Source organism: Spodoptera frugiperda, chromosome 16 (assembly GCF_023101765.2).
Source record: "Spodoptera frugiperda isolate SF20-4 chromosome 16, AGI-APGP_CSIRO_Sfru_2.0, whole genome shotgun sequence".
NCBI lineage: Eukaryota > Metazoa > Arthropoda > Insecta > Lepidoptera > Noctuidae > Spodoptera > Spodoptera frugiperda.
The window spans coordinates 1581462-1596329 of record NC_064227.1 but is presented as its reverse complement, the minus strand read 5'-3'; the positions used below and the strand labels follow the sequence as shown (position 1 = coordinate 1596329).

Genomic DNA, 14868 nt, shown 5'->3' with positions numbered 1-14868 from the left:
TTACTTTAACCGACTTGCGGTGGTCGCAAATGGTCGGAAACTGCCGACCGAGAGGTCGCCTGTACCCTTTGTATTTTTATTTCATTTATGTTTAAAGTTCGAAGTTATCGAAAAGAGAGCGCGTTCGTCGCTCTGATTGGTTGGTTTATTCAAACCGGTCAATCAGAGCGGTCGAGGCTCTCGTTTCGATTGCTGTAAACGTAACGTTCGGCTCTCATTGGCCCGCTCGAAAAAACCAACCAACAAGGGTACTGAACATTAAATATGTGCCCTCAAATTCCCCTAATACTTTGTACTTTTTCAGGTTACAAGAGTTATATGAAGATATACAAAATGACACAGAGGAGAGAGAGGTCAATTCTAATAAGAATGTCAACAGCAAAGGTAAGTTTGTTTGTATTGTTAACCTCAGTCACACGGCGAAACACAACGCAAGCGTTGTTCCACGTGAGTTTTCTGTGAGGCCGTGGGATACCAGGGCCGTTCAGAGTGATAACTCCGATCGATCTGGCCCATTCGTGCCGAAGCATGGCTCTCCCACACTTATGAAAATAAATGCTGAAAATAAATGCCTATTCTTCTGTAGCATGCTTTATTGTAACCCGGTAACCTTACCCTTGTTCCATAGATACGGAGAACAAGACGGATAAAATGATAACAAACAACTCCCACAATGGAGAAGCCGACCAGAACTCTAACGTGGTGCAGAAGACAGAAGATGTGGAAGATAAAGAGAAACAACTTCGGTTGCAGGTCAGTTCCTGAGTATTTATTTAGTTACTAGCGACCCGCCTCGCTGAGGTTTTAAAACGGTTGCTGTTCATCATCATCATCATCAGCCGAGAGACGTCCTCTACCGAACAAAGTCCTCCACGTAGAACGACAAGCTGCCTGCATCCACTGGCTCCCCGCCTCTCCGAAGAGGTTGCTGTTTCCATGACAATAAAAAAATTGTCGCCATTCCCATTGTATAGAGCCGGTTTAGTGCTTTATGAATTCTCACTTGTGCAGAGATAATTTAGCTGATAAATTCATTTTAAATCAGATCTTCATACTAAGATTGTCTCCTATATCGTTTGAGTCGTTTAGTCAAACGTTGGACACAATGAATGAGTAAGCGGCTGCTGCAAAACTGTTCTGGGTATAATTCAAATACTAAATAACTCATTGTGTCATCTAAAAGTTGAAACCCCGATAACAATTTGTCTAACCACTCCAACGAAGCAATCTTGTTAATTTATTTGACATAAATCTATAAAAAATCGTGTTTGTGTCCACAGCTGCTGAAATCGTCATGGTGCGGTCTTGTGTGGGGCCTGTCGGTGCTCGCCGAGGCGAGTATAGGCGAGCTGGAGAACATACTGCGCGCCATACAGACCCTGGCCAGGGTCAGCGGGAAGGTGAGTACTCCCACTGCTACATGCCAGGAGGTCTACTTTAATTCAACGAATAACGGAGTTTGTTCCGAAACTTCACAGATTTCATACTACAATTCCATTTATTGCGACAAAATGAACGAATGAAATGAAGATAAATATAAATAGGTTTAGATTTGAAATTAAAAATAAAACGTTATTTTACGTAATTTTATTAGTATACTAGAAAACTCGGCGAACTCGGTTTCGCCATCAATGATTTTCCCTGTTGTCCGGCTTTAATTTTTCGAAATTTTTTTGAACTTGGCACGGAGCCCGAGACCTTTCCAACGAATGTAAATTTCCAATCGTGCGTTCTGAAGTTATAGCGTCAGGAAGGAAAACCCAACTTATTTTTATATATTATATTAATAAAACCAATTAACGCTTGCAGCCGAAGTTTCAACGAAACTTCGCATTCGAGAACCGGAGTAGACCTACAGGTTTTCTTAACATGACCATTTTTTAACTAGTGTGTATATCTTATACGTGTTTCCAGGTGGGTCACTCAGTAGGGCGCGACGCATGCGTGAGTGCGCTGTGTCGCTGCGCTCTGCCCGCCCAGTACGTGGTCCCGGCGCTGGGCGCGCTGGGTGCTCTGCCCTGTCCCTGGAGACGGGACCCCCCACCACCACCAGACCCTGACTACCGCCACCAGGTCGTCTGGGTCGGCACACCTCTTCCGTCAGCGTCGTTACCTACAGGTTTTAATCTAATGTTTATTCATCTTTGAAGTAGACCAAAATATAGTATACTAGCTGACCCGACAAACTTCGCACCGCCTCAAACATTTTTTTCTCATCTTTTAAACCTTCCTTGGACTTCCACAAATAATTCAAGACCAAAATTTGCCAAATCGGTTCAGCCGTTCTCAAGTTTTAGCGAGACTAACGAACCGCAATTGAATTTTATATAGATTGACTAATGATTGGTAATACATAATTAGTGATCGATATTTAAACACGTGTTTATTCTCTTGATTACTAACAACTTTCTAAAAGGAACTTTTTGTATACTCATTAGTTTTATTTTTATTACAATAACAAAACAACAAAATTTCAACAAAGTAAACATAAGGTGAAGGGAAACATCGTGAGGAAACCTGAGATTATAATTTCTAATTAAAGTTTAGAATCGCCAACCCGCATTAAGCAAGCGTAACGTTTAATGCTCAGAAGCAAGAAGAGACCTTTAGTCAGCAGTGGCCACTTATAGGCTGTAGATGACAAGTATTGGTTTGATGACCACTTACAGTGCCCTCCAAAAGTTAGTTGAAATTAGTTCACCTTATCAATGATGTTATATATTTTCCAAAATACGCAGTTTCGATGAATGAACTGTTTACTATTTATGTTTGGATACACTATTCTAATACGTACAGTAGGGAATTCCCTGAAATTCATTTTGATTTCTTTCAAAATCTATGTTTATGTGTGCACTACTTGAATTGAGCGCGTCAAAAGTCAGTTGAAATAGCAAACTTTAAACGATATCCGATACTCTCGCGGTTTTAAATTCATTTATTATTATTGTTAGGGCAGTGTGCGTAGTTTAAATTTAATAATATGATATTGTAAGGTGATTTGACTATTTTTGAATTAATAATGGCTCCGAGGCGAAAATTATCTGTCGAAGAAAGAATAAAGATTGTGTGTGAATACGAAAAAAATAAAAACTTTAGTACTGTGGGAAAATTATTTAAAGTTAGTCCAGAAGGTGTCCGAAAAATAATAAAGAAAAGTTTAGAATGTCCTAGTCTTGCAGATAGGCCACGGTCGGGGCGTCCTAGGGCTACTACTTCTGTTGATGATCGACTAATAGTGCGGCGGTGTAAAATTAATCCCAAGATTGTGGTACGAGAGATCAAAGATCAGTTACAGGAAGCAGGGACCTCGGTTTCTGAAACTACTATTAGGCGACGCCTGCATGATGCTAATTTACGAGGTCACATTGCCAGAAAGAAACCTCTTTTAACATCGATCCATAAAAAACGAAGGTTAGAGTTCGCCCGAAAGTATTCGGATAAACCAATAGAATTTTGGAAGAGAGTAGTCTTTAGCGATGAATCGAAGTTTGAATTATTTGGAAATCGCCGTCGGCAAACTGTATGGCGCACAAGCAATGATAACTCTTACGACGACAAATACTTGCAGCTCACTGTGAAACACGGCGGTGGGAGTGTGATGGTTTGGGGGTGTTTTTCTTGGCATGGTGTGGGCCGACTGCAAGTAATTGAAGGCAAGATGACAGCACAGGTCTATTGTAATATTCTCCGTGACAATTTGAAACAATCTGCTGAAACAATGGGGTTAGGTCGGATTTTCAAGTTCCAACAAGACAACGATCCGAAGCATACAGCAAGGATAACTAAACAATATTTTGAAGATAACGAAGTGGATTTACTGGAATGGCCTTCGATGTCACCCGACCTTAACCCCATTGAACATTTATGGGATGAATTAGACCGCAGGATCCCTGTTTCCATAAGACGCAACAGGAATTTGTTTAAAAATAAAATTCTTGAAACATGGTCGATTATACCGGCCGATACATTACAGAATCTTGTAGAATCAATGCCTAGACGAGTAAGTTAAAGCAGTTCTACAGAATAATGGCGGTCATACAAAATATTAAAAGTTAAAATATTTGCAAAGACACAAGCCTTAAAATATTTTTTCAACAATTTCAACTAACTTTTGGTAACGTGATTTCATTGTTAATCTACATAAATTATAATTATAAAATTTGTTATGATTCTCTTATTGACAGAAATATTCTAAATTGATTATATTTTAATAAATAATTCTTGAAGCCACGATTTTATTTGGTTTTATTATAATTTCCTCACATTTACTACATTATTGATCATTTCAACTAACTTTTGGAGGGCACTGTATATGCTGTTGATGATAAGAGTTGGTTTGCTGACCAGGTCAGCAGCAGTCGTTCGTGATGGTGACGTCCCGGCACGTGACGGCCATGAAGGCGCTGCTGTGCGCCGCCCAGCGGGACGGGGACACCATCCAGCAGGCCTGGCTGCCAGTCCTCACCACGCTGCAGCATCTGGTGAGCTTCATGTCTCTATTATGGCGCGTTTACATTAGGTCGGTCACCGAAGGCGGCGGCCGCATTTGGTTTCACAGAAACCGAATTAATACGGCCAAACCGAATACGGCCAAACGAATACCTGTTTATATTAGTTGGTAACCGAATACGGCCTGCAGCCGAATGCGGTCTAACCGACTAATGTAAATGCGCCATTAAGCCGGATTTATATTAGGAAACTAGTTTCATGACCTTAGGTTTATAATACTTACTAGCTATTTCTGCGCGGTTTCACCCGCCCTGCTCTGCTCCTATTGATCGTAGCGTGAAGTTATTAGCCTTTAACTTTTCTCAAGTGCGTTGCTGTTGTCTTTTGGGGGTTAGGAATTTAAGTTAAAGTTCCGGAGATTAGCGCGTTCAAACAAACTAACTCTTCAGCTTTATATATTAGTATAGATTTGATCAGTAATTTCACGTGTTTCAGTTTTACTATGCATACATCTAGTTTTACAATGCATGATGTAAATCCGGCTTTATTGTTTCAATTTACAATCCTTCTTATAGATAAGAAAAAAGCATTTATTTAACAATTAGATAAACTACAGGGTGTAAACGGTACGCTCCCGAACGCCGCAAACAGGTGATGGTAAAAAACGAATATGAAAGGTTTGGACTAGTCTAAATTATTGACATCTAATAAAACACGTTGCTTGGGGACTGTAAGTAAATACACATCGCGCAATACCAACATTCATTGCAATCCTTATTGTATGTATCCAGGTTTGGATCCTGGGTCTGAAACCGTCGACCGGCGGCAGTATGAAGGCAAGCCGCGCCAGCGCAGACGCCAACGCCGTCATGAGCACTTCCGCTGTCATGGCCGACCTTCCGGGTAAGTTAATAAAACCTGTATGTTTTTTTTTCTGCTATCAATGTGAGTGCACATTATTTTTAATTAGGAGTCATAATTTTTTGTTTTTTACTATTGATAATATTTTTTTAGAATGATGGTCATATTAATGTTAGTTGGCAATTGAAACTAACACTTATTACTAACATTATAATGTCCTGTTTTACTAATTCGTCGACTAATTTTACATGTACTTATTGTGAAATTACATTAAATGTTACCTTAAAAGGATTTATTTAGATTGTTGTATAATTTGTTTGTCATTTATTTTTATTTTGACATTCTGTATTACTAATGGAGGGACGAAAAGAACAAATATTATTTTGATTTTTTTTTCTTAGTTTGCCGGCTTTCGACTAGTTATACCCTTTGCGCTATAACAAGGTGCGGCTGACAGATGCCAGTATGACGTTGACGTCTCTCTTTAGGGATGGACATTAGAAAAATCTTTTTTTATCGCTATCGATACTCGCAGCATACATTTAATTCTCTTTAATTTTTTTATTAAATGTGTGTGTTATTTAGTTGTGCAGTGTAACTACGTGTATATACTTGTCAAAATAAATATTTTATGACCGAGCCCTGAGGTGTTTCAGAGTTTCAGCTTTACAGAACCGTGAAGAATATAAGTGTATATTAGTTTGAATATGTTACTAAAGCAACCACGATCTTTCAGATTAAGTACCACCACGCATTATCAAAGGCGCCGGAAATGTCTACTATATATTTGTGCTCTGATAAAGTCACTGTGGTTCGGGCAGAGAGAGCCGCGTCTACAGTAGATTTACCCACATAATTAAAGGTTTTTTAAGAGTGATAATTGAACGACGCATAATTTTCGTTTTATATTCTAAAAAAACATCGACTACCTATCCATCGTAGCAGTACATCCCATCACTAAACACGACTATGGATTTACGTTATACGCATAACACTTTACTTTATTTTTGATTTCATTAGATTTTATTTAAAGACTAGAACATTCCGGTTGGATTTAATTTAATTAACTACACTTCCGAATGATATAACATAATACGAATGTGATACAGTTAAAATACTAAGGCATAATTTTTAAATCGCAGCAACTTTCAAGAGTGATACGAAACGTTACTGAATCTGTCAGCCGCACCTTCTTACGGCGCATAAGGTATAGTTAATAAACTTTTGTTTGAAATGTCAAAATTTTTGTGTGTTTGTTCAAAGTAGTACGTAGTTACGTTATATTTGTGCATTGAATACTTATAAAGTAATTATTTTAAAATAATTCATTGTTTTTGACTAACGAAATTACTGCATTAGTCACTTTGGTACAACTTAATAATAAAAGATTTTGTTACGATACATCATTTTAAACATGCATTAGGCTAGACGCTTCGTATAGTCTAAGAGCTATTCGTCCTATAATGCTACAAATGTCTATCTAGGATGCTGATTTGTTACACGCCAATTAAGGACCAGTTTATCATGGTTATTTAAACTATAAAGCATAGCTTACATAAGCCATTCAGTAGCTCTTAATTAAAGATGTTTGACGTAGCGCGCAAATAGCAGTGAGAACAAAAAGCAGCTGATTACAATAATTTACGTTTTGTAAATCGGCAATGTTCACAGGTCAGCAAGTTCCCGTGGCCGAGTCGCTAGGCGTTATGAGTGGTATTGCATTGTATTTACGCATTTTTCTAAAATATTATATTAAAGTATACATTTGGAAAATACTTGTTACCTTTGCGAGAACAGCTATATAGAAACCTCTAGTTACTCCCGCGCAGTTTCGCTCGCTGCTCGGCTCCTTTTGATCATAGCGTGATGTTTTATAACTATTACGAAAGAATTATTTCAGCAGTTCCGAATATTAGCACGTTTAAATAAACAAATTATTTAGCTTAATATTTTAGTAAGTATATAGATTATATGTTCTTCTGAGTAGTTCTGAGTTCAAGATAGATAATTGGAGAAAAAAGTAACATGTTTAATTAAATCGAGTTATACTATCATCACTAGCCCTGGAAAGCCCATGGCTAGACTCGTATAACAGAGCGAATTCGTGGGAAAGTTACATTATACTTATATGTAAAATAAAAATAATTGCAATTAATTTTAGAGAAGTTTAAATAAATATATGGAAATTACAATGAGGCAAAACGAGGGCAGCCATATTTGTAGAACATTTCGCATTGACAATCAGCTAATCATTCTCTGATTGGCCGGCACGAATGAATCAACCAATAAGGACGCTAAACGCTTCTCGTTTCGATCTAAACAAACTCGTTCTAAACGTAAAACAAACTCGTACTAAGCACTCTAATTGGCCAGCTCCAATTAACCAATCAATCAGAGTTCAGTAGTATTTGCGTGAAAGAAATCCTTACAAACTTAAATTTACAATATAAGTATGATTCCAAATGTATACGCATTTAGGGGATTTGTAAGCTTAAACACAGGAGCACTGGGATGGAGCTTGCTGGCCGTTTGTATGTCTATATGTTTGTTTGTTCCGCACGTACCTATAAAGATTAATAACGTCAAATCAACTAGAAACTAGAAAATATTTATGAAATGTTTTAACGTTCATACAGCTTACTCACGTCACTATACAGGTTGTAAACGGAACACTCCCAAACGCCACAAACGAGTGGTGGAAATGGAGAAATGAGTTTTATTAAAAAAAAGGAATTCAATGTTTATTTAATGTAATAATAGTTGTAATCAACAGCTTAAGGCTGATGTTGCAGGAATAATACGAAAATGATTAAAATTATAAAAACAAAAAAAACATTGTAGCGTTTCTCGGGGGCGTTTCGTTTACACCCGATTACTTTCGGACCCAACCGGAGCCCTAAGTAAGCTGTATGAACATAATTTATTGACATTCAATGAATATACTCATGTTTACCTCTCTAGTTGATTTGATACCAATCTTTATACCATAAAAAGCTTTATGTGAGGTTTTGTGTTAGTTTTATTTATAATTAATGTTTTATTTTTTCTCATCATTATTTAATTAAGTGAACACTCGCTAAGCACCTTTTTAAAACGCTTCGTTATAAGGTTTTTGTTAAATTTACCAAATATGTTTTTATGCTATATTTTTTTTTGTGTAATTTTGTAAAGGAATTACAGTTGGCTCTTGTTAGTTCGAAATTCGGCGGACTCATAAAATATATCGATTTATCAAATGTTTGAATTATCGAATGGTCCGAAATTTAAACTTGCCTCAAAATTGAGTGAATGATCTATGGGCGCTGGTCGCTCACTATTAGGTGAACCGTCTGTTCGTTTGCCCCTATACCATAAAATAAAATAAGTCTCAAAACAGTCTCTGCCAACTTTTAGATATGCCTGTCCCTTTTTCTCTGCAACTTCGAATTATCGAGTCGATTGGTTACGTAATAATGACGTTTTTGTTCGAATTACCGAATACACAAAAATGTATTGATTTAGTTCGAAATATAAAGAGATTTTCTAGGGACCTTGTGATAACTTCGAATTACTAAGAGGTTCGAATTATCGAGAGTCGACTGTATTATAAATCAATTGTAAACTACGGCTCACTCACGTGAAGTATTCGATAGAAGCTTCTACTAGTTTCAAGTCACGTCGGGACCTTACATTTCACGTGAGAAAGCCGTAATTTTCAATTATTCAGTATTTGTTACATTATTTATTTTATATACATATATAAATTATTGTGCTTGGAAATGAGTAATTTTAGGATTTTCAGCTACCTACGTGTATACTTACATTTTAAGCGTCTCTCGCGTGTCCTGAGTCGCCAAATTACAAGTCCCGGTAAATCCGCTCGGTAGACCGCAACTCCGGATCAGGCATCAGTTCTAGTGGGCCCCATATGTACTTAACATTATATTTTCCAACAAATATGTATACATTACGTACGAAAAATCCTAAAATTACAATTCCATAAATATTAAACTACGCAGAAATTGGTGAAGAATATAATAAAAGCGCTCGCTTTCAATCACGAACAAAACATCACGTGAAGCATACAAATATTTTTCTCGCGTTAAAGTTTATGTTTGTACCTTCGCAGCGCTTTCAGCGATGTTGTCTCGTGTGTTCGAGTCTTCGAAGAACCTGGACGATGTGGCGCTGCATCACCTGATTGACGCGCTGTGCAAGCTCTCCAACGAAGCTATGGAGTTGGCTTATTCTAATAGGGTGAGTTACGACATTATCAGATCGGTTTTTTGGTATGAAGCGGCGATCAAACAGATGGATCACTTGATGACATAGCCTAAAAGCTACTAAACCCTCCAAAATAAGTTCTTCCTGTAAGACTAGATATAAATTATACGTAAACTTTCAAAATAAAATTAATAAAAAAAATAATTTATAAATTCATATTATTGTACATGTCGAGATTCCATTTTCGTGTTGAGTTATACATATACGTAGTATACCTTACTATTTGCGTCGCGTTCCGCGCGCGCCTCAAAGAGCCATCAGACCACCACAGATGGGGCCCTGTAGGGCTGATGCCTGATCCGGAGCTGCGGATTATCTAGCGGGTTTACCTGGGCTCTCCGGTCCGACAAACAGGAGAAGGAACGGGGTGGTTTTTAGTCAGTAAGAGTCTGATACTCCCTCCCGCCTCGCCCAAGGCGGGAGAAGTCATTGGACAAAAAGACCTTAATATTTTACTTTCTTACTAAACGGACTATTATTTAATGTTTATTACATTATGTGTAATTATTTTATTCCAGGAACCGTCATTGTTCGCGGTGGCCAAACTGCTGGAAACGGGCTTAGCCAACATGCACAGGATAGAGGTCATGTGGCGACCCATCACTAACCATTTATTGGAAGTAAGTACTCACTCACTTGTTATAACTCCAGCTGGATACCGGCAAACGTACAGACAGATCTCCCTATTTTTTAAGTTACGTAATATCTCTCATATACTCCTCATAAGTCTTGAATAATACTATGGTGAAAACCGCATCAACATCGGTTCGGCCAAACGTGAGATAACGCGCGTACAAACATACATACATACAGGTCAAACTGAGAACCTCCTTTTTTGGAAGTCGGTTAAAAATAATCTCCCTTCTGTTAACATACATACATAACGTCACGCCTGTCTTCCATGTGGGTAGGCAGAGACATAACAGGAATTAATTTCATGATACTATTATTGGTATTACCATTTCGTATTTTTACTTGGTTAAAAATAGTTTTACGTCTTAATATGATCTTGATTAGTTGACTAGTAGTGACAATCGCATTCCTTTATGTCAGGTATGCCAACACCCCCACATTAGGATGCGGGAGTGGGGAGTGGAAGCCATCACGTACCTGGTGCAGGCAGCCTTCCAGTACCACCACAACAATCCTTGTCTTGTCACTGAGGTAAGTTAGCTCTACATTAACTTTCACCAAATGTAAATATTTAAGACGCCAAAAATATATAGGGTGACTGGTAATTAGTAAAGGATATTTAAACACGTGATTCGTTTACAAAAATGTTCTTTTTGGGATAGTTGTTTGTGATCATGAGTACAATCACGTGTTTAATTATTGTTCACTAACTTTTAGTCATCGTATATTTTTTATGTCAAACAAAGGAGGATGCCAGGGTTTCTATGAAATCTGGTCCCAATAGCTATGTGTGTTACATCATTACATAGGTAATTTTGAACTGAATAAAAGTGATGGTGCCAAGTTCCAAATCTTAGTCGGTTCAGAGTTATTCTTTATTAAACATGATAGTTTTAGATCAGTAGCCAAGTAATGTTATTTTTACGTCATGTTTGCATTTGTGCTCTACACGTCACTTTTTCATGCGGATGAAGTCGCGGGCTCAAGCTAGTTCTAGTTTATAATATGACTAGGATGTATGCCCCGGTAGGCCCGCGAGCGCCTCCTGCTGGAGCCCCTGTCGGAGCTGAAGCTAGTTTATAATATGACTAGGATGTGTCCCCGGTAGGCCCGCGAGCGCCTCCTGCTGGAGCCCCTGTCGGAGCTGAAGCTAGTTTATAATATGACTAGGATGTGTGCCCCGGTAGGCCCGCGAGCGCCTCCTGCTGGAGCCCCTGTCGGAGCTGAAGCTAGTTTATAATATGACTAGGATGTGTGCCCCGGTAGGCCCGCGAGCGCCTCCTGCTGGAGCCCCTGTCGGAGCTGAAGCTAGTTTATAATATGACTAGGATGTGTGCCCCGGTAGGCCCGCGAGCGCCTCCTGCTGGAGCCCCTGTCGGAGCTGAAGCTAGTTTATAATATGACTAGGATGTGTGCCCCGGTAGGCCCGCGAGCGCCTCCTGCTGGAGCCCCTGTCGGAGCTGAAGCTAGTTTATAATATGACTAGGATGTGTGCCCCGGTAGGCCCGCGAGCGCCTCCTGCTGGAGCCCCTGTCGGAGCTGAAGCTAGTTTATAATATGACTAGGATGTGTGCCCCGGTAGGCCCGCGAGCGCCTCCTGCTGGAGCCCCTGTCGGAGCTGAAGCTAGTTTATAATATGACTAGGATGTGTGCCCCGGTAGGCCCGCGAGCGCCTCCTGCTGGAGCCCCTGTCGGAGCTGAAGCTAGTTTATAATATGACTAGGATGTGTGCCCCGGTAGGCCCGCGAGCGCCTCCTGCTGGAGCCCCTGTCGGAGCTGAAGCTAGTTTATAATATGACTAGGATGTGTGCCCCGGTAGGCCCGCGAGCGCCTCCTGCTGGAGCCCCTGTCGGAGCTGAAGCTAGTTTATAATATGACTAGGATGTGTGCCCCGGTAGGCCCGCGAGCGCCTCCTGCTGGAGCCCCTGTCGGAGCTGAAGCTAGTTTATAATATGACTAGGATGTGTGCCCCGGTAGGCCCGCGAGCGCCTCCTGCTGGAGCCCCTGTCGGAGCTGAAGCTAGTTTATAATATGACTAGGATGTGTGCCCCGGTAGGCCCGCGAGCGCCTCCTGCTGGAGCCCCTGTCGGAGCTGAAGCTAGTTTATAATATGACTAGGATGTGTGCCCCGGTAGGCCCGCGAGCGCCTCCTGCTGGAGCCCCTGTCGGAGCTGAAGCTAGTTTATAATATGACTAGGATGTGTGCCCCGGTAGGCCCGCGAGCGCCTCCTGCTGGAGCCCCTGTCGGAGCTGAAGCTAGTTTATAATATGACTAGGATGTGTGCCCCGGTAGGCCCGCGAGCGCCTCCTGCTGGAGCCCCTGTCGGAGCTGAAGCTAGTTTATAATATGACTAGGATGTGTGCCCCGGTAGGCCCGCGAGCGCCTCCTGCTGGAGCCCCTGTCGGAGCTGAAGCTAGTTTATAATATGACTAGGATGTGTGCCCCGGTAGGCCCGCGAGCGCCTCCTGCTGGAGCCCCTGTCGGAGCTGAAGCTAGTTTATAATATGACTAGGATGTGTGCCCCGGTAGGCCCGCGAGCGCCTCCTGCTGGAGCCCCTGTCGGAGCTGTGCGCGGTGCGGCAGTGCGACGTGCGCGCGCGCCAGCTGGAGTGCGCGGCGCGCCTGCTGCACTCCCGCGGGGACCAGCTCGGCGCCGCCTGGCCGCTCATGATGGAGATCATCTCCGCTATATCCTCACACCACAGGTAAACAGCCTCTGTGTCTAACATGTGTGTTATTCCAGACCATAATCTACCCCTGTTACAAATTTCATATCGACCCCTTCAGCAGTTTTACCGTGATTAAGTGACAGTTGAACTGTTTTTTAAAACTTGCAGATCAAGAATACAGATTATTTCTATTTATGTATCCATGTTTAAATCGAGAACCCCATTCTTCTGAGCGTTTCAGCTACAGTCACAACCATTTGTATTTATAATATGAGTAAGATAAATAATGAAGTATAATGGTGCGGATGCAGCGAGCAGTTGATCCGCTCGGCGTTCCAGTGCGCGCAGGTGGTGGCGGGCGACCTGCTGGGCTGCGCGGGCCCGCGCTGCCTGCGCCAGGTGCTGGCCGCCGCCGCCGCCTTCGCCACGCAGACCAAGGAGCTCAACATCAGCCTCACCGCCGTCGGACTCATGGTACGTAGTCACCATCATTTTTTTGAGGGGGGAAAATCATCCAATGACTTCTGCCGCCTTGGACGAGGTGAGAGGGAGTGTCAGACTCTTACTGACTAAAGACCTCCCCGTTCCTTCTCCTGCTTTTCGAGCCGGAGCCCCAGTAAACCCGCTAGGTAGTCCGCAGCTCCGGATCAGGCATCAGCCCTACTGGGCCCACATCACCATCATAAACTGACCGTTGAGTGAGCCGAAAGATCATACAACGCGAGAAACTGGTTTTTGAACATCACAGGACGAACTTCATTTGGAGACTAAGCCTCCCCCCCTCCCCCCTTTGGAGCACCTAGCTTGCTTGATTGACGGACAGACTGACAGACTATTGTTTATTTCTTTCTTTGATGACGTTTCAAAAGTACCTAAGTATATGGTTTAATTGGAATAAATGATTTGACTTTGACTTTGAGCGCCCAGTAGCTCTTAGCCAATTTTATTGTTGTTTTAACATGTTTGTTTTACCGAAATAAGCATGATTCCTACTAGTCAAATTCAATACTTTTTTCGAAACGTCAAAAACGATATTTTCTATGAACTTTGTATGAAATACTCTATCATGACGTCATAAGTTTTTGACGTCAAATAGCAGACTTATTACTAGAAATTTAGTTAGAAAAAATCGAAATTTAAGTAGTTCATCAAATTTATGAATGAGAGTGTGATTATTTTTGAATATTTTATTGTATTGAAAAGTTTTAATCATTTATTTTTGACCCAGTCACCATCCCTAAATTACTGATGATATGTTTGTTGGCTCGCTTAGTGGAACATCTCGGACTACCTGTACCACAACCGCGACAAGCTGGTGGCGGCGCTGGCCAGCGACGCGGCCGTGTGCCCCGAGCTGCCCCAGCACGCCGCGCTGCCCCCGCTCGACAAGCTCTGGATGTGTCTCTACATACGGCTCAGTGAGTACTGCACTACACTACACAACACATTCCATACTGCCGCAGCACGCCGCGCTGCCCCCGCTCGACAAGCTCTGGATGTGTCTCTACATACGGCTCAGTGAGTACTGCACTACACTACACAACACATTCCATACTGCCGCAGCACGCCGCGCTGCCCCCGCTCGACAAGCTCTGGATGTGTCTCTACATACGGCTCAGTGAGTACTGCACTACACTACACAACACATTCCATACTGCCGCAGCACGCCGCGCTGCCCCCGCTCGACAAGCTCTGGATGTGTCTCTACATACGGCTCAGTGAGTACTGCACTACACTACACAACACATTCCATACTGCCGCAGCACGCCGCGCTGCCCCCGCTCGACAAGCTCTGGATGTGTCTCTACATACGGCTCAGTGAGTGCTATACTACTTAGCTACACTTCATACCCATTCCATACTCATTTGATAATGCCAAAAGTTTTTTTTTTTGATTTGGTGGGTCGATTTTTGGCTGCTATCTCGCAGAGTGATAAGTCATTCGAGACTTGAAGACATTCAAGTGCAGACTCTGGCAAAGAATTCCACAGC

General features: G+C 41.6%; 1 protein-coding gene across 2 annotated transcripts in view; it reads left to right on the top strand.

Annotated features, from left to right (window-relative positions):
- Window positions 1–14868, top strand: part of LOC118280684 (protein MON2 homolog) — a 41141-nt gene that overhangs the window by 12548 nt on the left and 13725 nt on the right. Inside the window, exons 13-25 of one of the 2 annotated variants that reach the window (XM_050699439.1) lie at window positions 305–384; window positions 629–753; window positions 1281–1400; window positions 1915–2119; window positions 4348–4481; window positions 5241–5352; window positions 6982–7023; window positions 9419–9546; window positions 10092–10193; window positions 10627–10737; window positions 12737–12912; window positions 13188–13350; window positions 14150–14294. In XM_050699439.1, the coding sequence (XP_050555396.1) occupies window positions 305–384; window positions 629–753; window positions 1281–1400; window positions 1915–2119; window positions 4348–4481; window positions 5241–5352; window positions 6982–7023; window positions 9419–9546; window positions 10092–10193; window positions 10627–10737; window positions 12737–12912; window positions 13188–13350; window positions 14150–14294 (1643 nt within the window). The remainder of the gene's footprint in view (window positions 1–304; window positions 385–628; window positions 754–1280; window positions 1401–1914; window positions 2120–4347; window positions 4482–5240; window positions 5353–6981; window positions 7024–9418; window positions 9547–10091; window positions 10194–10626; window positions 10738–12736; window positions 12913–13187; window positions 13351–14149; window positions 14295–14868) is intronic. The other variant, XM_050699440.1, reaches the window with a different exon arrangement.